Here is a 23,567-nt window from a genome sequence, read left to right on the forward strand (position 1 = left end):
CACATAAATCTAATTTGTCATATCCATTTGCATGCGCTAGACTTTCTCTACGAATAACTTCTTCTCGGTCCAGATTTGAGCTTTTAAAGTTCAAAGAACCAAAGTTAATAACTTACTGGCTTGCTTTCCAAGTGAATAGTGCTTTCGACCCGAGGCCCCCCGAATGTGCTTCCTGGCCAGTCGATGGTCTGTGAGCGTCTCCCCTCTGGTCTGGGGAGCTGCTCCTGGAGCGTGTAGGTGGGATCCACTTGTGTTTTTGCTAAGTGCTGAATTTGCAGAGGGCGAAGAGAGAGAAGGGGATTTGAGGACTGTTTACTCTGAGTCATTTTGCCACTGGAAAGCCACCAAATGTGGCTTAAAAATATTGGGCAGGGTGTCAGAGCTCCCGCTGCCGCCAGCTTGGGTGGAAATGGCCCAGCTGGACGCAGCCCTTCTCCTGCCTTGGAACCAAGATAAGGAAGCCGCTCACACACACACACACACACACACACACACACACACACACACCCCACGCCGCCCACCTGCACCAGCCCACACGGTCTACGTGGCCTTACCACGTGGGACACTGCTGTGGCCTCTGTAGGCTAGCGCTGCCTACAATAAAGCAATAATGATACTACTAGTGAAACAACAACAACTTAGGAAATGGTGCCTTCCACCATACTCGTTCATCCATTGTTTGGTCAGCAAACATTGCTGTGTTACTCACCGGCCTGGTATGCGTTGTGAAAGAAGAAGGTATTCCATGGCACTTTTTAAGGATGGCAAGGCAGGGGGATGGAGGGGGACGGCCACAGTGGGATCTTACAGTGGAGGGGGGAGCCAGGGGGCTCCGTCCCCATGCAGCATGAGCTCACGGGAATGGATCGCCAAGGAGCAAGGGGCAGTGGGTAGAAGATCGCTGAGGGGAAACAGCCGGGGGCAGGGGGGGCCCGGCCAACGCAAATGTAACAATTCTCTGCTGGAGATGATAAGCCAGGGTGATCGAGCTTCAAACGGAGGAGGAGGAACGTGAGCAGATGTTAAGGGTGGGTGGTTCTGGTGCAGCTGATGGAGCAGAGCATTTGCTGAGGCTGGATTTTGTAAGGAGGTACACAGATGGGCCCAGAGGAAGGTCAAGGATCCTGGCTGAAGTTTGGTCAAGCGAAGAAGCTTCATAAGTGCCACGTACTCTGAGAGGCTCTGGGGAGAGAGTGGTGGAGGGAGGCGTCAGATACTGGGGACTGTTCTCTTACTGTAGAATTTGGGGTAATAGGTAGGACTCCTATAGCTGTGCTTTATTTGTTTGTTTATTTATTTGCAATGTTTTTTTTTTAATGGGTTATTCTTCATGTGTATATTTTCCCACCTCCAAGCTCATTAATAAAAAAGGTTCCCCAGGGACTCAGGGACATCGTAAGTATTTCTTCAAAGGTACCAAGTCGTAATTTCAAAACTAAAGACTCTAGGATTATGTTAAAGGCTAAATGCATTTCTACCACTGATATGAATGGCCAGACCACGCGCCATAAAAATAAAAGTCGTATCTCTAATGCGGACACCCAGGCTGATGACTAATGCCCCCACTCCCATCCCTGTCCCCTCCCACGTATCTTCCCTCACCAAACACACATGTAGTCCTTCCAAGGAAATGGTGAGAGGGAGAGCTCTAGTTGTGACCTGGAAAGTTTCAGAGAACCACAGCAGGACAGAGGGGAAAGCCGTAAAAACAGATTTCGCTCAGGAACTATCGCAATAGGGAAAGAGAGGCCTCAGTATGGAACTGGGCTCAATTCCAAATACAACATGGACAAGAGGGGATTTTAGCCAAGGGGCCAGGTGGGGGGCAGTGGACGGAAAATTCCTAAGAGGAAACATCAGGGGAAAGGGGATTGTGGCTAAAGCAGACCTAACGGGATTCTTGCTGAAGGCAGGCCAGGGTGGCCAGAGGGTGGAGGGGCAGGAAGCAATTTGACCAGGTATGGAGGGTGAGCAGGTAGGAGGGTAGGGCATTCTGGCTAACCAGGCACAGGAGTCTCAGACAACGGGCTCTTGAGCACAAGGCCCGAGGTTGGGGCCTAACTGGGAAGGCAGCTCCCAGGAGCCCGTGAAAGCTGCTCAGAAAGCTTAGCGGGACCCCAGTCAGCACGGCCAGCTTACTCTCTTTTCTGAGGACTCTTTGTTTTCCCTCACCACAAACCCATTCCTACCATTTCTTTTCTTCCCAGCAGCAGTATACTAGCCTCCTGGGGAAAACCGCACGCCTAGGGGAGTTGCCCCCTTTCTACCCAAAAGTAATGGAGGGAAGGCCCAAAAGATGGCATGCTGTTGTCATCCGCGGCACAATTAGGCCACTGACCAGGGCCCGCGTACTTCAGACGCCCACGGCTGCCCCCTCCGTCCCGGCACTTGGGGTGCAGGGTGAGTGGGCTCCAGTGGAATGGATTCAGCTGTAGCCGCACCATGGCGGGTTCTCCATATGCAGATGCGGAGAGCTCTCCGAGACGCATCGAGGGGGGAAAACTGAAAAACTAGTTGCGGAACAGCGTGTTAAAACACACACGCGCGCGGGGGCGCCTGGGTGGCTCGGTCGGTTCAGCGTCCGACTTCGGCTCAGGTCATGATCTCACGGTCCGTGGGTTCGAGCCCCGCGTCGGGCTCTGTGCTGACAGCTCAGAGCCTGGAGCCTGTTTCGGATTCTGTGTCTCCCTCTCTCTGTGACCCTCTCCCGTTCATGCTCTATCTCTCTCTGTCTCAAAAATAAATAAACGTTAAAAAAAAAAAAATTTAAAACACACGCGCGTGCACGCGAAAGACATTAGGATGTTTCCGGGAGGTTCTCCCAAAAGCTGGTGGCAGTGTTTGCCTGTGTGGAGGGAACGGGACGTGAGACCAGGGATGGGAAGGAAGGTGCACTGTTTGATTTTTTTTTTTTTTTTAATACAAATCTTGTGTGCAGTGGAAGTTTTTCAGCATAAAAAGGGATGAAAAGACAGCAGAAACAGTCACTGGCCCTAGGGGAGTGGACACAGGGTTACAAAGGCACAGTCTCCGTGCTCTCTCAGCAGTGTTACTCTGGGCAGGAGGCTGGGGGGGCCATTCTCTACGCCGTTTGGCCTTTTTCCTTTTTCTCTCGCTAGTTATTTATTGAACTTAATGGGAAAGGTTTCAAGGCATTTTAACCACCTACTTTTACTGAATGAAATAAAAACATCAAAGTAGACATTTATATTGGGGGGTAATTTAATGTTTATATGCTGTTTACTTTATAGCCTGGATTTCAAATAATTGCAGGGTCTCTGTATTTATGGTGCTTTAGAAATAAGACAATTAGCTCTAAAAGCGATTGCTGCCATGGACACCATGCTATCACTTAATTCCTCGGAAATACCTTCTCTGAATTTCTGGTTAATTCAAGATTTCTGGTTTTTTTGTTTTTTTTTTAGTATAATTTATTGTCAAGTTAGCTAACGTCCAGAGTATACAGTGTGCTCTTGGCTTCGGAAGTAGCTTCCCATGATTCATCGCTTCCATCCAACACCCAGGGCTCATCCCAACAAGTGCCCTCTTCAATGCCCGTCACCCATTTTCCCCGCCCCCCCCATCAACCCTCAGATTGTTCTCTGTATTTCAGTCTCTTATGGGTTTGCCTCCCTCTCTGTTTGAAACTGCTTTTCCCCTTCCCTTCCCCCATGGTCTTCTGTTAAGTTTCTCAGATTCCTCTCAAATACAGAACGATCGCTTCTAAGTTTCTTAGACCATCATGAAGTGCAAGCGTGTTTTAAAAGTTTAAAAATAATATTAGGTCAGTGTTTTAATGTTGTCTTTTAAAAAATGGCAAATACTTCAGAGAAGATATATTTTAAACTGAATTCCTTCAAATAATCAATCTCTGTATAAAGGTTCCTAGGAGACCATACGGTTCACTGTACCTGTTCAGTACATTTAGGTATTATTTTGTGATCAACCTCTCACCTAAATCTACTCCAAAATTACTATCATTGCCACTAAAACATATAAAATCTAGGGGCGCCTGGGTGGCTCAGTCGGTTGAGCGGCCGACTTCAGCTCAGGTCATGATCTTGCGGTCCATGAGTTCGAGCCCTGCGTCGGGCTCTGGGCTGACGGCTTGGAGCCTGGAGCCTGTTTCAGATTCTGTGTCCCCCTCTCTCTCTGCCCCTCCCCCGTTCATGCTCTGTCTCTCTCTGTCTCAAAAATAAATAAACGTTAAAAAAAATTTTTTTTAAACATATAAAATCTAAGCAGAACTAGTAAATTAATATCCAGACAATGAAGGCAAAATCATGATGCATTAGGAGCCTGGCTTTGTTGTTTTTTTCTATATGTAATTTGGTCCAATATAGAATGGACTAGAAAGGTGCACCTGGCTGGCTCAGTCCCTGGGGCACATGACTCTTGATGTCGGGTTCATCAGTTCAAGCCCCACACTGCGTAGAGATTACTTAAAAAATAAAATCTTGGGGCGCCCGGGTGGCTCAGTCGGTTGAGCGGCCAACTTCGGCTCAGGTCACATTCTCGCGGTCTGTGAGTTCGAGCCCCGCATTGGGCTCTGTGCCGACAGCTCAGAGCCTGGAGTCTGCTTGGGATTCTGCATCTCCCTCTCTCTCTGCCCCTCCCCCATTCATGTTCTGTCTCTGTCTGTCTCAGAAATAAATAAGCATTAAAAAGAATTTAAAAAAATAAAATCTTTAGAATGGACCAAAAAAAAAAAAGCTTCACGAAATCCTCATTCTATGAAGTGTAACGACATGTAAATGACACACAATGGTATATGGCAGAAACACGGGGTCAAAACGGTTCCCGTGTACCATATAAACTCTGGAAACCAGTCAGGACTCAAAAGTATTTGTTGTTTTTCAAAAGAGATGAGACCCGTCAAAACACCTACTTGTAGTTCTTTTAAGTTGGCGTCCACTTGGCTGTCTGTCTAGTTCGTTTCTCAGGATGGAGAGAGGAAGTGAACTGCCGGAGACAGAGATACTCAGCAGGAGCAACAATGATAGTTCACTGCCCGGCGGGGGAATTAAAACCGCAAACTGCCCACCCAGCGCACGCACTTGACCCAGGCAGGTGCGGCTAAATTGTATTCCACGTACCGTTGTTAAAAGACGGATAATTGCGTTTTAGACCTATTTCATTCAACGAAAATAATTTAGGTGGAAAGTGGTCTTTCTGGTAACCTGGCAAAACACTGGAGCCTGAAGGTCCCCAGTGGGGCTTTATCATACTTAAATCAGAACAGTTGGTTTGTTGGGCCGTAGAGAATCTAAAAGGTATCAGTTATCTGGTGAGTGCTCACCCTGTGCTCGATTTATAATTCACAGCTTGTCTATGTTTTTTTCCCTTTTATTCCTCAAAACAGCCCTGGAGGGCAGGCGAGTACTGACCCCCTCTCGCAGATGTAGCCACTGAGGATCAGAGTTCCCCAAATAGCTTAGCTGACGAGTGGCAGCGTTGGCCTTCAAGCTCATGTGTCTTTGGCTCCATTGTCAGACACACTTTTTCTTCCATATCAGCCTCGCTGGAAAAACGGCATTTCATGTATCCCCAGCTAAGACACCTTCTTGTCTTTCTCGTTTCTCTTTCCCTTTGTTTTGCCTCTTCTGCCCTCTTCCTTTTTCCTTTCTTTCTTTGTTGGGTTGTAACTTGTATATGAGACCCTTCCAGTCCCAGCCGCCTAGATCAAAGTGTGATTTTGAAACTTGGCTCTTGCGTGAACCTTTGACGTGGAGGTGCCGAACCTGTGGTCGGCGAGGTCCCCACGCCCCTACCCAAATGTCACACCTACCACCCTTTGATCCTGGAAGATTGTGACAGGGCGGCTCCCATCTACACTGAAAGAGAGCCTTGGGATGCACTCGGCTCTCTCGGCAACTAACGTACTCGGCAAAAACCCACTTCTGCCCCCGTGCAGAAGCACGGCGCATGCGTACAAAGCACCAAAACCAGCAGGGACCTCCCTGCAAAGACCTAGTGTACCCCCCAAGAAATTCTTTTTGAATACGTACCTTTGTTGTTTTCCTGGTTGCCAGAGTCATAGATGCGTTTTGCCAAAGAGTAAATTATCAGAGAATTATGAAAATTCAAGACACCTCATAATTTCACTATCCCCCTCTCCCCCCCTCCCCCAAAGATAATCTCTAGTGAATCCATTCTTCAAGTCAGATTTTTTTTTTCCTTCTGTCTGTGCCTTGGTTTAGGACACTAGGGATTAAGAAGGTTGTTGACCTTCTGCTTTCTTGGTCCCCTACCCTATGTTGTGCATGTTCAGAGCTCACATGTGAAAGGCGAGCTGAGTAACTGAAATGAGGAAGGAACGTACTGCTCCTCTAAGACGTGAACGAGTTTATTAGCCAAAAATATTCTGAATATTTTATTCAGTAGCTTCTTGAGTACAGGGACACTACCCTTTGTGTTCATTTTGATTTCGTTTTTGACCGATAAATACCACTTAGCTGACTGTGCATGTAACTACAGATCCAGGATTTTAGGCATGTAAGTTTTATAGGCAAATGGGCATTTTGAATGAGCGGGGATTTGCATTCTGCATCCAAAGTTTACAGGGGAGGGAGCCAAGAGATATTGGTGAGGCTCTTCTCCTCTGCTGCATTGAGCTGCGTTTGTGGGCTTGCTCAGTATGCTCTCCAGACGGAGAGAGAACGTACCCAACAGATCCCACAGTGTCGTGGTGTGGAATCTGATTCCGGAATTCAACTGGGTAGGTTCAAATCCTGCTTCTAACATTAGCTATGTCACCTGGGTTCAGGTACATACCTTCTGGGAAGCTCCCTACCCCCATTCATGAAATGGGAATAATGATGGTGGTTCCCTCATCGGGAAGAGGTACGAATTCATGAGATACCGTGCACCGAGTAACCCAATTGGTGTTATTGATTATTATTAACCAACTCAATGTCACTGAGTATAATAATTACACTAATTATTAATGCTTTTGTAAGAGACGGACACGTACTTCTCATTCTGTGTTATAACTTATTTTTAAAGCGATCGTGAACACGTGTCTACATCACTCTTCGTGTTGTTGCATCGTATTTGCATTACACGGCAGGCTATGATTTATTTGGTTCTGGACCTTGTGGAAATGAACCATGTGTGCTGCTCATCCTTGGACCTTTAGTGTCACACAGTTGAATCCAAACAAGAATTCCGTATTCTTCTAAGAAATAGGGAGGAACCTTCCTACTGTCACACAACCATAAACGGCTGAACATTTCAAGGTGCCCTCTCCTGGGTAGACCTTCCAGATTGTTAGCTTAGGAAATTCCTTACCCGGTTAGCCTCGGTTTGAAAATATCACTGTTGTCCTATGGAAACCAGTTTGACAATAAATTTCATAGTAATAAATAAATAAATGAATAAAAGTGGAAAAAAAAAAAAAAGAAACTATCACCCTTGCTATCAGAGTCTGTATTTCCTGCCCTGATAAGTGAGTAAGGGTCTGAGTTTTTCTGACTTCAGTTTCTGAACATGCACATGACTGGCTTCATTGGAGAAGAAGAAAGGGCCATAATTCTGCCATAAACTGGCCATAATGCAGCAGCGGGGGGTCCCGGAGGACCTTTCTTATGCAAATGCTCGTGGCTTCTTGAATAAAGTGGATGACTAAGAATACTTAATGCAGTAAGAGAGATGATTAGCAGCGGGAGACACATTTGAACTTGCCGGAAGAGCTGCCTTTGTGTCCAGGAAAACCCACTCCGTAGTTATTAGACCAGCTCTTCCTTTTATCCCCGCCGTCTTTTTCGTCTTTTTCACGCTTGCGACGTCTGAATAGCGTTCTGGTGCTTGTGAATCCCTGCAGGAATGTGGCTTTGGCTACGGGGAGGATGCCCGGTGCCTGACATGCCGGCCGCACCGGTTCAAGGAGGACTGGGGCTTTCAGAAATGCAAGCCGTGCCTGGAGTGCGCGGTGGTGAACCGCTTCCAGAAGGCCAACTGCTCTGTCACCAGCGACGCCGTCTGCGGGGACTGCTTGCCAGGGTACGTTGCACGATTTCTTTGCCTCATAATTATTGGCTTAAGTTTTTAAAGGCTTTTTTTTAATGTTTGTTTATTTTTGAGAGAGAGAGGGAGAGTGCAAGCGCGAGCAGGAGAGGTGCAGAGAGGAGGTGGGGGGGGGGAGGGGACAGAGGATCCGAAACGGGCTCCGAGCCGTCAGCACAGAGCCCGACGCAGGGCTCGAACTCACGAACCATGAGATCGTGCCCTGAGCGGAAGTCAGACGCTTACCCCGACTGAGCCACGCAGGCCTCCCTGGATTATTTTTAAGCGGGCTTTTCCCTTGTTCCCCCCCAAGTGTGAACCCACACCGGTGGGAAGCGGAACGCATTTGTCGCATGGTCGTGACTCTCCATCCTTGCTATAAATCAAGTGAATAAGCACACTGACAAAGGATTAGCGTCGCGAGACCCGAAGGCGTTCCCTGTAAATCGATGAAAAAGAGAATGTGGACGAGTGGACAAACGAGCGGACGGGCAGTTCACAAAAGAGGAAACACGTGTGGCCTGTGATGAGCTGGCGATGCTCGTCCTCGTTCGTGATCAGAGAGATGCGAATCACAGGTGTTCGCTCATTTCCGCGGGTTTTTGTGAAGCGGCTTTGGGAGACGCGAGGCGTTGCTGAGGTCCAGAGGCCGAGCGCCCTACCCGCGTGAAGCTTGTGTCCTAATGAGGGATTTAGAAAGGGCCGAACGGTAAATAACACAGAAGTGAGTTCTGTTGTAGGAGAGGAACCTGGAGCGGGTGAGGCGAACCAGGCGTGCCCGGGGTGGGTGATCAGGGCAGGGGGCTCTGAGCGAGACTCAGAGCAGCTGTGTTGGGGAGGGGCACGGCTGCGGACACAGGGGGTGCGGAGACAGACCCTGTCGTGGACATGACCCTGGAGTTCGGGCCCCCGAGGAGTCTAGGCTCGAGGTCGCTGCAGAGGTGCGGCTCTCGCTGGACATAGCGAGAGCACGCCCACAGGTCACCGAAAGGCACCGTGGCTCTTGCTGAGGTCAGAGTGGAAGACAGACCTGTGGGCCTGAAGGGCAGAAACAGGGTAGGAAAGAGCCTTACGGGCTACGTGTGATGCTACGCGACAATTCAGCATCTGAACCGGTGCAAATTGTAATTGTGTAACACCGGAAACACGGGCAGTGGAAGGATAACCAGCTCGTGGCCTCCACCCAGATGAAAATCTTTTGTCCTCCAAAGGATATCATCAAGAAAACGAAAAGACAACCTGCAGAATTAGAGAAACTATTTGTAAATCACATAGGTGATTAGGGACTGTCTCATCTAGAATACGTAAAGAACTCTTACAACTCAGTCATGAAAAGACCAATAACCCAATTAAAATATGGGTGAAGGATCTGAATAGACATTTCTCCAAAGAAGACATTCAGGCAGCCAGTAAGCACATGAAAAGATGCTCAATGTCAGGGAAATGCAAATTAAAACCACATACTTCAAGCCCACTAGAATGGCTGCGACCAAAAAGACAGACAATGGCAAGTGTTGGTGAGAAGAAACTGGAACCATCCTTTCTCGATAGAGACAGAAATTCAATTAGTGGTTTCCTGGGGCTGGTGGCTGGGGAGCGTGGGGAAGAGTGAGGGGTGACCACTCAACGGTACAGGCTTTCTTTTTTTGGTGTGATGAAAATGTCTAACACTGGTCATTCCAATGGTTGCGTGCCTCTGTGAGTACACTCAAGGCCATTTAATTGTGTACTTCACGTGGGTGGATTATAAGGTGTGTGAATCAGGTATCCGTAAATCTGCCATTAAAAAAAAAGGAATGGTCTATAGTCTCAGACGATGCTGATATCTATGACTGTCATCAGCCGGAGTTCTGACCTTGTGCAAATCTGATTGAGGAACACAAAGCCAACGTCTGACGCGTCTCCGTTGTTCCTCTTCTACAAGTCTGATAAAAGCACGTGGGTGCCCTTCATCTTTGGGGCAGGGAGAAGAGGTCCTGAGGAGATTCAGGGGGCAGCGGGAGTGCGGAAAAGCACAGGACCCAGGGTCTCGGTTTTTACAAAGAAGGAGCCCATGGGGATATGCTGTAGAGTCTGAGACAGGACGCACTCTCCCCAGGACCTCCCACCAGAAGTGCTTCCTCATGCTTAACCTCATTCGTTGTCACCTGAACCCACTGGCTTAGCTTCTGTAATGTTTGCTCATTTTTTAAGTAAATGCTTAGGTGTGGGAAAGTCAGATACAAGGGAGTAGACATTTGAATGATGTTTCATAGTTTATTTATATGATTAGTTTAAAATTACATCCTTTCTAAGCCAGCATGAATGTATGAGGCAGGCAATAATTATATAGTGACTTTAACCCAGGCTTTCCAGAGTGTTTTAAAGTGCTCACCCAGGTTGACTCTATTTGTGTGAAGAAGGTAAACAGTTGGAACCCGTTTTATAGATAGGAAAACTGAGGCAGAAAGAAAATAAGCAAATGGCATATTGCTCTCAGAAAAATGATGCCGGGGCGCCCGGGTGGCTCAGTTGGTTGAGTGTCCGACTTTGGCTTAGGTCATGATCTCACTGTTCCCGGGTTCGAGCCCTGCATCGGGCTCTGGGCTGACAGCTCAGAGCCTGGAGGCTGCTTGGGATTCTGTGTCTCCCTCTCTCTCTGCCCCTCCTCCACTCACACTCTATCTCTTTCAAAAATAAACATTAAAAAAATGTTTTTAAGAAAAGGAATAAAAAGCAATAATTTAAAAAAAAAAAAAGAGTCCTCTGCTGTCCTAAGGCTCAGCCCCAATAGGACAGCAGCTGCCTTTTCCCCACAAGCAGTAGGGCGTGGAAATAGCGTGTCCCCTGTGCCTCTGTGTGAGTGATTGGAGCCTCAGTGCCCTTGTTCCCAAATGTGTCCAACGACTTGAGGCCAGTTCCTTAATTTCTCTGACACCTGTTCTTCTCACCTGTACGTTGTCATCTGATAAAACCGACCTGCAGCATCGCTGGAAGGATCGAGGATACAATGCATGTAAAGCGCCCAGCAGAGTGCCTGGCCCCTAGTAAGCAGTAAATACATATCTGACATGCTCACCAATTAGTGTTACTAGAAGCCAGTGAAAGCTTTATTTACATGACTGCTTCTTTTTTGGTTTTTTTGTGAGGTGTTTTTAGAGTGTGGCCAGTGGGCCTGCAGCCACCTTCTCTGTCTCCCGTGTTCCCATCCCTTCTCTGCTAAGGGGACATGGGCCCCCGCCTGGAAGGATAACCCAGCCCCTGCCAGTTCTTTGCTGCTTCTCGTGACAATGGGAGCTGACGTTTATTGAGCATTTATGTTGAGTTGAGCTCTGTGTGCAGGTTAGCTTGTTTAATCATCAAAACCACTCCGTAAACCAGGGATTAATATCAAACTCCAAAATTGATCCTTGGAGGGGATAAATGACACGCCCAAGGTCACCCCGCTTGTCATGCTGCTGCTGAGCCCCTATGCCTAACCACATGTCTGGTGTCACAGGGAGCCCTCCCCTGGAGCCTCTGTGACTGAGGCTAACCATGCGGCCTGCCACAGCCCTTCTGTGCCCCAGCCCCAGTACGCCCTGGTGCCCCGCCAGCCTCCTTGCTCCTGGAAGCTGCCTGAATTGCCTTGGCGGGCTCTCTCATCTTGACATCGGGCCCCCCTTGCCCATTCTCAGAGTATGGGCAGAGTATCCAGCGTGAGATCACTAAGCACCGCACTGTTCTTGGCCCTGACCCTGATGGTTCATCTCCTCGTAGGGATTTGTTCGCTTTCAAGGGGCCCTTGCTGTCAGTTGCTAAGGAACATAAACAGTAGGCTGTCCGTCGCTATGAAGCTGGGTGCCGGTAAGAGAATGGGAGAGAACAGAGTGGTCATCCAGTACGTAGAACATCCACTGCAGAACGTTTGACCGTGGCCTGACTGTAATACACAGGACACGGTGACTGCCTTCCGGGCTGTATTGAGCGAGCTCAGTATAAAACGAGAGCCCGACTGTGCTGTGTCGTTTTCCCTGCAGAAATGCTCTCATTGATTGAACAGTTGACGGTTTACAACCAGGTTTTCTTAAAATGGCCCTTTTCAAACATGGCGCTCGTCAGGCAAACTGGTGTTATTTGGATTGAGTTCAATTAAAAATTCTTTTCAAATTCAGTGTTGGAGAAAGTTTTGGGTCTAAAAGATGCATTTACTGTGATTAGGTAAAATCCAGCATGATTTCCTTTTTCTGTGTGCATTAGCCATGTGAACGCCCAGAGTAAAATTCGAAGTTCCCCTATGGATCCTAGTTTAACCAAACACCTGTATATGTCCTGATCCCTTTTATTTCATTTTATTTTTTAAATTTTTTATATGTTTTTTATTTATTTTTGAGACAGAGACCGAGCATGAGCAGGGGAGGGGCAGAGAAAGAGGGAGACACAGAATCGGAAGCAGGCTCCAGGTTCTGAGCTGTCAGCACAGAGCCTGACGCGGGGCTTGAACTCATGTACCACGAGATCGTGACCTGAGCCGAAGTCGGACGCTCAACCGACTGAGCCACCCAGGCGCCCTCATTTTATTTTTTTAAATTTGTGTCCTTTCTCACTTGGTCAGAAAGCAGAGTTACCAATGTTTCTGTGTCCCTAAAACCATGGCAGTCTAAGCAAGAGAAGGTAAAATATTTTTTAAAGATTGATACGTTTCTTTATCCACTTAATACGTTCAGTTACATATTTTTTAAAGATTTTTATTTTTATTAAATGCTTATTTATTTTGAGAGAGAGAGAGAGAGAGAGAGAGGAAGAGAGAGAATCCCAAGCAGGCTTCACGCTGTCAGCACAGAACCCACGTCGGGGCTCAGACTTACAAACCATGAGATCATGACCTCAGCCGAAATCAAGAGTCGGACGCCCAACTGACTGAGCCACCCAGGTGCCCCTTCAGTTACATAGGAAAACTCTAATTTCTATACCTTCATCTTCAAATTGGAGGATAATTTTGAGGCAACTTTTCTAACAATTAAAAGCACAATGTCTGTGATGGTGAGTACATAACTGGTAGTTTAGTAACTACTCATTTTTAGAATTCTGAATTAATCTCACTTTGTACTAAACAGAAAAAAAGGAGAGTCAGTCGGTGGATGGTTTTAAACATTTTGTTACGTTTTTTTTAGTTGAAAAGTTAAATTAGAATTAAAAATTAAGTTTAAAAAACCTTAGATTCTGCCATTACGCCGTTGGAATAAAGAAGCTGGCAGGGCAGATTCTGAATGCTTTGGTGTAATCTCCGTGCAGCTGCGGATAGCTGCTCTGGGTCACGTCCAAGCATCATCTGTCCGTGGGTGCAGCGGTGACATATGTGGGAGCCTCATGAATTGGTGTGTCCACTCAACCTCATTTCTAATCAGCTTTTCAAGCTATTTCTGCTTAGTGTTTAATGGTCATTTAAACATGATGTGATTGGGGTGCCTGGGTGGCTCAGTCTGTTGAGCATCCAATTTTGGCTCAGGTCATGATCTCACAGTTCATGAGTTCGAGCCCCACGTCGGGCTCTGTGCCAACAGCTCGGAGCCTGGAGCCTGCTTCGGATTCTGTCTCCCTCTCTCTCTGCCCCTCCCCTGCTCACGGTCTGTCTCTCTCCCTCTCAAAAATAAATAAACATTAAAAATTTAAAAAAAAAAACATGGTGTGATTTGCTCACCTTCTAGTTTCATTTCCATAATGGCCCTCAAACTCATAATATATTTTCATCAGTATACTTCTGGCAAATATATGTGATTCATTTGTTAGGGAAAGCTCAGACCTCAAAAGCGTTTTGTCACGAGGAGAGGTCCTTGTTTTAAAAACATTTAATGACATCTGCATTGGATTCTCCATGCTTTCCATTTCCTTAGTTTTTAAGAAGTTTTAAAATGTGTGTCTCAGTATCAAAATGCGATGCTGAAAATGTTGGGTGTAACATTTTTTTATTTCACTTTCTGTTCTGCTTATTTACAAAAATGAGTTTTCACATGTAAAACTATTTTAGACTGTGTCGATGTTTACTTGTAATTTGGCACATTTTCTGGCCGAGAGGATAAATAATAGTAGTCTGCATATATTACAATGTTTAGTGAGAAATACATCTGTAATAATACTGTCTTACATTACGCTTCGGTTTTTACCATACTTCAAAAATTTTTATGCATTTTTGTGTGAAAAATAACATAAGCTTTATCGTCTTAACCATTTTTAAGTGTATAGGTTACTAGTGTTAAGTACATTTACGTTGTTTGGAACAGATCTCTAGAACATTTTCATCTTCCCAAACTGAAACTCTATACCCAGTAAACAACAACCTATCCCCCTTTCCTGCTCCCTTCGGCCCCTGGTAATCACTGTTTATATGAATTTGATTACATACCTAATCTGAGTGGAATCATGTAGTATTTCTCCTTTTGTGACTGGTTTGTTTCACTTAACATAACGTCCTTAAGATTCATCCGTGTTCTAGGATGGGACTGGACAGGATTTCCTTCCTCCCATCCTTTTTTTTTTTTTTTTTTTTTTTAAATTAGAGCAGGTCTGTTCTTTTTAAAAAAAATTTTTTTTAAGTTTATTCATTTGTTTTGAAAGAGATGGAGACAGCATGAGTGGGGGCAGGGCAGAGAGAGAGAGAGAGGGAGGGACAGAATCCCAAGCGTGCTGCCAGCACAGAGCCTGATGTGGGGCTCGAACTCACGAAACCGTGAGATCAGATCGTGACCTCAGCCGAAACCAAGAGCCAGATGCTTAACTGACTGAGCCGCCCAGGCGCCCCCAGGATTTCCTTCCTTTTCAAGGCTGGATAATATTCCATTATATGGCTACGCCTCATTTTGTTTACCCCTCCATTTGCCCCGTGGATATTTGGACATGCACCTTTTGGCTGTTGTGAATAGTGATGCTGGGAATGGAGGTGCAAATCTCTCGTCTACACCCTGCCTTCCGTTCTCTTGGAATCAACCCAGTAGTGGAATTGCTGGGTCACGTGGCCGTTGTGTTTGTCGTGTTTTGAGGAACCTCCTTACTGATCTCCGTAGCACCATCTCACTTTCCCACCAACAGTGCACACTGCTTCCAGTTCCCCTCCGAAGCCTCCCCACACTTGATGGTTTCTGTGTTGCTTTGGTTTGCTTTTCAGTAGCCGTCCTGATGGGTGTGAAGTGATACTTCATTGTGGTTTTGAAGTGCATTTTCCTGATGAGGACTGATGTTGGCTGTCGGCCGTCTTTTCATGTGCTTATCGGCCATTTGTATACCATCTTTGCAGAAATGTCTCTTCAAGTCCTTTGCCCGTCTTTTAATCAGGTTATTTGATTTTTGTTGTTGAGTGAATATCCTAGACATCAACTCCTTACCAAATACAGGCTTTGCAAAGATTTTCTCCCCTAGTGCAGGTTCATTTTTCACTCCGTTGATTGTCGATTGTATCCTTGTTTTTTTTTTAATCCTGGAAAAGAAGATTATTATTTTATTGTCATTTAAAACTTTTTTTTTGATATGACCTACTTGGTTTTAACCAGTTTATTGAGGTATAATTGACAATTAAAAAGCCGTACATATTTAATGTATAACCTTGATGAGTTTGGGGATAAGTATACATTGATTGTGTCCTTTCATGCAGAAAATTTCACGTAGCCCAGGGTATCAGTTTTTGCTTTTGTTGCCTATTTCACATATGCCTTTTGATTGCATTTTGACGTCACATCCAAGAAATCATTGCCAAATTCAAAGTCATGAAGTTTTTCTCCTGTTTTCTTTTAGGAGTTTTATAGTTGTGGGTCTTATGTTTAGGTTTTTAATTCATTTTGAATTAGTTTTTGTATAGGGTGTTAGATAAGGTTCCCAGTTTTGCATGGACCATTTGCATGGACCCTATATGTGAGAGTTTATTTCTGGGCTGTCTTGTTCCATTGGTCTACGTGTCTGTCTTTGTACCAGTATTGATTATTGTAGCTGTAATTGGCTATTATACTGTATTGTATATGGTACACTGTGTTGTGTATTGCACTCTATTGATTATTATAGCTTTGTAATATGTTTCAATATCAGGAAGTGTTACTCCTCCACCTTTGTTCTTTGACTATTGCTTTGTGCATCACAAAATAGATTTTTTAATTAAAACCAGGTGGGAAAAAAAAAAAAAAAAAAGGGGCGCCTGGGTGGCGCAGTCGGTTAAGCGTCCGACTTCAGCCAGGTCACGATCTCGCGGTCCGGGAGTTCGAGCCCCGCGTCGGGCTCTGTGCTGACGGCTCAGAGCCTGGAGCCCGTTTCCGATTCTGTGTCTCCCTCTCTCTCTGCCCCTCCCCCGTTCATGCTCTGTCTCTCTCTGTCCCAAAAATAAATAAACGCTGAAAAAAAAAAAAAATTAAAAAATAAATAAATAAATAAATAAATAAAACCAGGTGGGAAGTCACCATATTACAATATGGACATATTTTCATAGTCAAACGAAAATGGAAGGTTAGGCAAATACTGAGTGTACCTTAGCATTTGAGGTAATTTACCTGCTTTTAAAGAAAAATTTTGCAGGGGCGCCTGGGTGGCTCAGTCGGTTATGCGGCCGACTTCGGCTCAGGTCATGATCTCGCGGTCCGTGAGTTCGAGCCCCACGTCGGGCTCTGTGCTGACAGCTCAGAGCCTGGAGCCTGTTTCAGATTCTGTGTCTCCCTCTCTCTGACCCTCCCCCGTTCATGCTCTGTCTGTCTCTGTCTCAAAAATAAATAAACGTTAAAAAAAAATTTTTTTAAGAAAATTTTTGCTTCAACCATAAATCATACAGATTTGCTACTACAATATCCAATTTCATAAAATAATTTCATCTGTCTTGCTCTTTATAAACTTGATCTGCATATTGATTCTCCAAATCACTATTTTGTCATAGAAAAAAATATATTTTGAAATACATTTACAAGTAATCACTGTTTTCTTAAAATTTTCAAATGTTTATTTGTTTTTTGAGAGAAAGAGACAGAGTGTGAGCGAGGGAGGGGCAGAGAGAGAGGGACACAGAATCCGAAGCCGGCTTCAGGCTCCGGGCTGTTGGCACAGAGCTGGACGCAGGGCTCGAACTCACGGAGTGTGAGATCATGACCCAAGCCGAAGTTGGCTGCTTAACCGACTGAGCCACCCAGGCACCCCTAAATAATCACTGTTAATATTTGGTATATAATATGCTTCCACATTTTTTCAATGCAAATACATGTATGTAAATTATTTTAGCTGCTTTGGTAAAAAAAAAAAAAAAAAAAAAATCTGAAAGGATCTATACCAGAGTGTGTGTTTGTACAAAATAGAATTATGTTATTCACCTTTCTTTTTTTCACCTACTGATATTTCATGAGTTAAAAAAAAATATGTATACTAGATCTACGTCGTATTCCATTGCCTTGGGACTGCCGTGGCTAGTCATATCGACTGTTACGTACTGAAAGTGTGCCTAACTGGGTTTTTTTCTTTTATAAATAATAACACGATTGCATTGTTGTAAATACCGCGTCACCCACTTGGTTGTTTCTTTAGGAAAAATTTCAAAAAAATGAACCTCCTGGTTAAAGGATATATAAACTATTTTATTGGGTTCTGATGGCGTATCGCTGAACTGCCCTTCTACAAGTGGCCTTTATGATGCCACTGGCATCCAGACATGTGCTATTTTGTCTGTACTCACTAGTGTTCTGAGTAAAAATGGTACATTTTCACTGCAATGTGCATTTACTTGATTAGTTTCACAGGGTCTAACATTTCAATGTTAAATTTTTTTAACATTTAATTGCATCATGCTTTTTAGTTTTCACTGAAAGTTTTAAATTATGAAATGTTCTTCTTTTTGGGAGTTAATGTTCTTTGCCTGTTTCTATTACAGACTGAAATTACAGACAATGCTATGATTAGGACTATTTTTCAGGGTTATTTTGCCCGTTAACTATGTTGATGGTGCTTTATTTCTTTTTGCTCTTCAGCAGTATTTTGTGTGTGTGTGTGTGTGTGTGTGTGTGTGTGCGCGCGCGCGCGCGAGCGCACGCGTTTGTGTATGTGTGTGTGCTAAAAGCTGTTATCTCTTCCATTCCAGCTCCTGGGTTTCTTGTCATGCCTACAAAAATAACCCCTTATGAAAGTTACATAAGTGTCTCCCTACATTTTTCCATTGCATTTATGGTTTGCTTGGCTCTTTGGGGGCTCTGAATTTCGGGTGTTTAAAAACTAGCACTTGATTTACGAGGGGTTTTGTCGTTTAAGTTACAATAGAATTGCAAAAGACCACTGATTTCCTATTCCCTCACCAGCATGACCATCTCAATATACAGGGGCTGAGTAGAATTTACAATGTCTAGTGGAATTGATATTTCTTAAATGTTCACCGCATCTAAGGATGTGTCTGTCTAAGATACTGCTGTGTTTAAGCCTTTGAATTGCTCTTTTAAAAAAGGAGAACTGGTAATTTGTAAATGATCATGAGTCTGTTAGCTGCACCTTGGAGCTTAGAAGGAAGAGCTAATGAGGATTATTTTTCTTTCTCTTCTAGATTTTATAGGAAGACAAAACTCGTCGGTTTTCAAGACATGGAGTGTGTACCTTGCGGAGACCCCCCACCCCCTTACGAGCCACACTGTGAGTGAACGCCAAAGGCTTTTAGAAACCTTTCTACAGTTAGCAAATGGAGCACAGCCTCTCTCTGTGGTGGGGCTTATAATGCGCATTCTTTTGTCAAGCCTCCAGCAAGATATAAAGTCCTTTTGTTGTGCGCCCCAGTCAGCCAACTGTGTCCCTTGGTTTGACCCTCAGAGGGAAATACAGACACTTTGCTGCCTCTTGTTTCATTCTAACTCTTATCTTCATTCTGGATGTGGAACTCGGGCAACTCCAATTAACTAGGTGATCCAAATCCTAACGCGTAAGGTCTTTGCCTTGGCCCCACGAATTCCTGTGTTTTCCCTTCTTAGTCCCCAGGCACTGTCATGTGGCCACTTCCCTGCCTTCCCAGAGACATTCCTGTCCATGATTCACCACCCTCATTAATATATCATTACGTCAAATACTGGCTCCTTTCATTTACTCCTTCATTTTTCTCATTTCACAGATAAATAGGAAGAGAAAACCCATTGCATGGCAGAAATACAACTATGAATGAGAAATTTTTGCCTTTTCTTCTCTGTATTAACATGGATCTTTTTCGATCGTATTTTCCCCTTTGATATAAAAAATATCTGTTAGCAGTTCTTAGTTTCCATTGATTTTGAATACGAAGGAGAGTGGCTGCTGGCTTTTCTTAATCCCACATGCAGATCTGGCCAGTGGAAGCTCACAGGTGAGGGGCCAGGAAAGAAATCAGCAGATGGGCTCCCCCCGGGGCGGGCGGGCTCAAGGCTTGTCTTTGCTGAGCAGGGCTCTAGTGGGTTGTGCTTCCGTGTCCAGGAGGGAGAGGGTGGGAGGTGTTGATCCTGTGTATAGTCGCTCATGCCTTTCTGGGGAGCGTTGGTAATAGAGATGTACATATTTGGGGTCGCTTTGATGTGTTCTTGCTTCTTCTGTGACAAAAGCACCCTCTGAACTAACTGAAAGTGACTGTATTACTGATAAGGCCACATAGTGCTTGTGTTTTCAAGAATGTCACGTAATTTGCAATCCATATTATTGTGTCCTTTACCAAAATGCATTACTTTCTATTCTTTGTTTAATGTAGTAGAAAGGCAAAAAAAAAAAAAAAAGGGGGGGGGGATTCTGAGCTTTACAGAAATGCATATTGGCCCTGTTTTTATAATATGCAAACATTGGCCAAATAATTCATTGCATTTAACAAATGCAGTTTTGACTGTTATGTTTCAGCCATAATAGGGAAACAGTTGTTTTCCTTAACTTTCTCGCTGCCCTATCACCAGCCTAAATTTATCGATGAGGACACCAGGTCCAGAAAGAAGAATAATTTTCCATGGTTGGCTGGGAAACAGTGGAGACACAATTCAGACCCTAATCTGTCTGTCTAATGTCAAACGTTGCATCCTTACCAGCACACTCTACTGTCTCCCTAAGAAAAACAAACATGTAATCTACGACGTGTTGACTTTTTGTTTGCTTTAATATTCATCATTTAAACCAAAACTCTAAAAACCTAATATAGAGGAGATGCTTTATGCTACACAGCCCGTAAAAGGACATGTCCTCTTGCCAATTAAAACAGGGCGGCGACCTGGTCATGCCTGTGGGTCAGCTCAGCCATCATTTTGCCCAGAAGGCAAATTAAGATCATGTATTTCATCCCAGAGTACCATTGAAAGATTTAGTAAAGTAACTGCTATTGCCCAGTTTAGAGTTGGAAAGTACTTGGGTTATTTTTTCTCTTTAATTTACTCGGTTTAAATTTAATATGATCTGGTCATAAGTCTGAGGCATTGGAATTTTTTGCCTTTGGGGATCTGGCTAAGCTCGGACATCATAAATTAGACTTGCAACATAGTTTTCACATTTAACTTCTAATGTGTTGTAAAGTCCTGAGTAAGTTACAATTTGAAGAGAAAGTTAACTGGTTTAATGTATGTATACAGATCTATTCCTCCATAAATGCCACTTTTTAGAAAGCAAGGAAAAACAAGTTATTTTTCTAAGTGGGAAATGCCGAGTGCAAGGTAATAGCCTTCCAAATCATGAAACAATGGTCTGGTGGTCTTGAGTGAGTGTTAATCCTTATCTCTGTAAAGGAAGGTTTGCTGCCTTTGGCACAGTTCTTGGGAATAATTCCAGGGCGCACACAACTAATCTCCTCAGAAGAGATCTTGAAGTCTTTTGGGGGGTTTCTGTAAGGTACCGTATGTTTTCATTTCTTCTACTTTGGGTGTTTCAACTCATCCACAAAGAACTACCTCTTTGGTGATTTTTTTTCCTGCTGAAGAGTTCCTGTTTTATTTAGAGTCAGCTGTAAGAAAGTGGCACCACTCAAGCCACCTCAAATAATGGGGTTTGTTTTGAGGCTCTACATGGTAGTGAGAGGCTGGAACTTCCCTGAACTTGGGGGCAGCCCTTACTTGGGACCTGGGGCAGCGCTGGAGTGTGGGAGCTGTCGCCCCCCTGTGGCAGGAGGCTGTGAGTTCTGCCCTGGGTTCTGGTCAGCACCACCATGGTTTCTCAGCCAGTGGGGACTCTGTTTATGTCTCCTCATTTCCCCCCATGCTACCAAGGGGCCGCTTCGGTCTGTACTTTCGGGTCATGCCTCTGAAGGAGAGACTCTGATTGGCCAAGTGAAATACCATTGTCCTGTGAGACAGAGCCTTGTTCATTTAGCTGTTGAACAAATATCTGAGCGCCCGATGGGAGCCAGGCCCACGATGATGGACCAGTAGACCCCGATTCTTATTGGAGCTTATGGTATAGTGGGGGGAGTTGTCAACTGACTACCCCACATGCAACAGTATTCACATCCTACCCACATGGCTGCGAAAGTGTGACGGGCCGGTCCTGTGCCTGGAGGGATCTGTGGTGCTCTAAGAATGTATAGCGGATAACGATGTAGGAACATTAGGGACGACTTCACAGAGCTTTGACTTTCAAGCTGTGATCTAAAGGGTCGGTTAGAGGAGGATGAGCCAGGGAAGTCCGAAGAAGCCAGGGGAGTATATAGAGTCCCGCAGCCATTGGATGCTGTGTGCAAGTTGACTCGGTTGACACTGGAAATGTCCTTTGCACTTAGGACCCTGGAGGTCTGTGGTGACATCAACATCACCGTCTTAGTAATGGAGATGCAACCAGGTGATAATGAAACGAGGGGAGGAGTCGAGACAGTTCTGGACAACTGTCCAGAGGTTTGCCTGCGAAGGTGACACAGGAGTGTGCAGCCAGTGAAGGGTTTTGTTTAATTTCGTTCCTTAGGTGAGCAACACGTTTGCTTGTTTGCAGGTTGAAGGGAAAGGTTGAGAGAGGTTGACTATTTTATATGAGAAAAGACTGGAATGAGCAGTCGCATAAGGGCTGCTGGAAGAGGACCCTGAAGCATAATTGTTGGGTTGGCCCTCTCCGGAAGGAGGGAGTGCTCCCTGCTCTAACGAGAGAAGAGGGGAGCGGGGGCAGTGACCATGGACTTCTGCCTTCGGTGGCAGGAGGTGGGGGGCGGGGGCTCATAGACTTGGCTTCTGTGTGTGTGAAGTAGGAGGCACTGTTTTCTGCCAAGTCAGGCAGGAGCCAGGGAACTCAGAGGCTGGAAAAGCACAGGTCTTTGAAGTTCTCATTACGGAGTGTGGGAGGGAAGTCGATCGGAGAAAACAGTGGCTTTCCCGGTGGCACCAAGAGTCCAGATGAAGTTCGCGGTCATAGCAGGGCATTGTTTGCTTCTCCCGTGACGTCTGTAGATGCTTCTGCTACAGGGGTGACTCAGGCCACCTCTGAAGGTGCCCCAGAACATACGTAAGTGGTGCCCTAAATGTGCAGCTTATAGCAAGCTACAAATAAGTCTTGAAAATAACAGTCCATATTAGTAACACAAGAGTACTTTGAAATAAATGTTAAGTACATTTTCTTATATTGATGTAATACCTGAAGCATACCAAAGTAACGACTTAACAGAAACACAAGACTGAAAACTTCCCACATTTCTGTCAACCACGTTTTCTTTATTCATCCATCAGTGGACACTTAAGTTGTTTCCTGTCTTGGCTATCATAAATAATGCTGCAGCGAACATGGGGTGCAGATATCTTTTTGACTTAGTGTTTTCATTTCTTCAGATAAATACCCAGAAGTGGAATTGCTGAGTCGTATGGTAGTCCTAGTTTTAATTTTTTTTTTTTTTTTCGGAACCTCCGTACTATTTTCTACAAACTGGCTGCACCAGTTTGCATTCCCACCAACAGTGCCAAGGGTTCCCCTTTCTCCACATCCTTGCCAACATTTGTTATTTTTTGTCTGATAGTAGCCATTCTAACAAGTGTGAGGTGATATCTCATTGTGATTTTGATGATGAGTGATGTTGAGTTCGTGCACCTGTTCATGAGTGATGATGAGTTCATGTACCTGTTGGCCATCTGTATGTCTTCTTTGGAAAAGGTCTATTTAGACCCCTTGCCCATCTTTTAATCAGATTTCCTTTTGCTATTGAGTTCTGTGAGTTCTTTATATATGTTGGATATTAACCCCTTGGGATATATGATGTGTATATCTTCTCCCATTCAGTAGGTTGCTTTTTCACTTTGTCGATGGTTTCCTTTGGTGTGCAGAAGTTTTTTAGTTTGATGTAGACCCACTCGTTTATTTCTGCTTTTGTTGCCGTTGCTTTCGGTGTCAGATCCCAAAAATCATCACCAAGAACTGATGTCAAGGAGTTTACTGCCTCTTTTCTTTTCTAGGAATTTTATGGATTCAGGTCTTACATTTAAGTTTTTCATCCATTTTGAGTTAATTTTTGTATATGGTGTTAGAAAGTGGTTCAGTTTCACTCTTCTGCATGTGGCTGTCCACTTTTCCCCAACACCATTTATTGAAGAGATTGTCCTTTCCTCATTGTATCTTTATTGTATACAATTGTATACAATACATTGTATATTTCCTCTGTCATAAATTAATTGACCCCCTATCTGTGGATTTATTTCTGCGTTCTCTAT

The 23,567-nt window shown here is 44.8% G+C and overlaps 1 protein-coding gene across 7 annotated transcripts in view; it reads left to right on the top strand.

The window, feature by feature from the left end:
• Positions 1-23,567, top strand: part of TNFRSF19 (TNF receptor superfamily member 19) — a 93,593-nt gene that overhangs the window by 28,514 nt on the left and 41,512 nt on the right. For 6 of the 7 annotated variants that reach the window (XM_045456650.1, XM_045456764.1, XM_045456732.1 and 3 more), the window contains exons 4-5: positions 7,823-8,001; positions 18,509-18,594. In XM_045456650.1, coding sequence (XP_045312606.1) covers positions 7,823-8,001; positions 18,509-18,594 — 265 coding nt within the window. The remainder of the gene's footprint in view (positions 1-7,822; positions 8,002-18,508; positions 18,595-23,567) is intronic. The other variant, XM_045456891.1, reaches the window with a different exon arrangement.

Source organism: Leopardus geoffroyi, chromosome A1 (assembly GCF_018350155.1).
Source record: "Leopardus geoffroyi isolate Oge1 chromosome A1, O.geoffroyi_Oge1_pat1.0, whole genome shotgun sequence".
NCBI classification, from domain to species: domain Eukaryota; kingdom Metazoa; phylum Chordata; class Mammalia; order Carnivora; family Felidae; genus Leopardus; species Leopardus geoffroyi.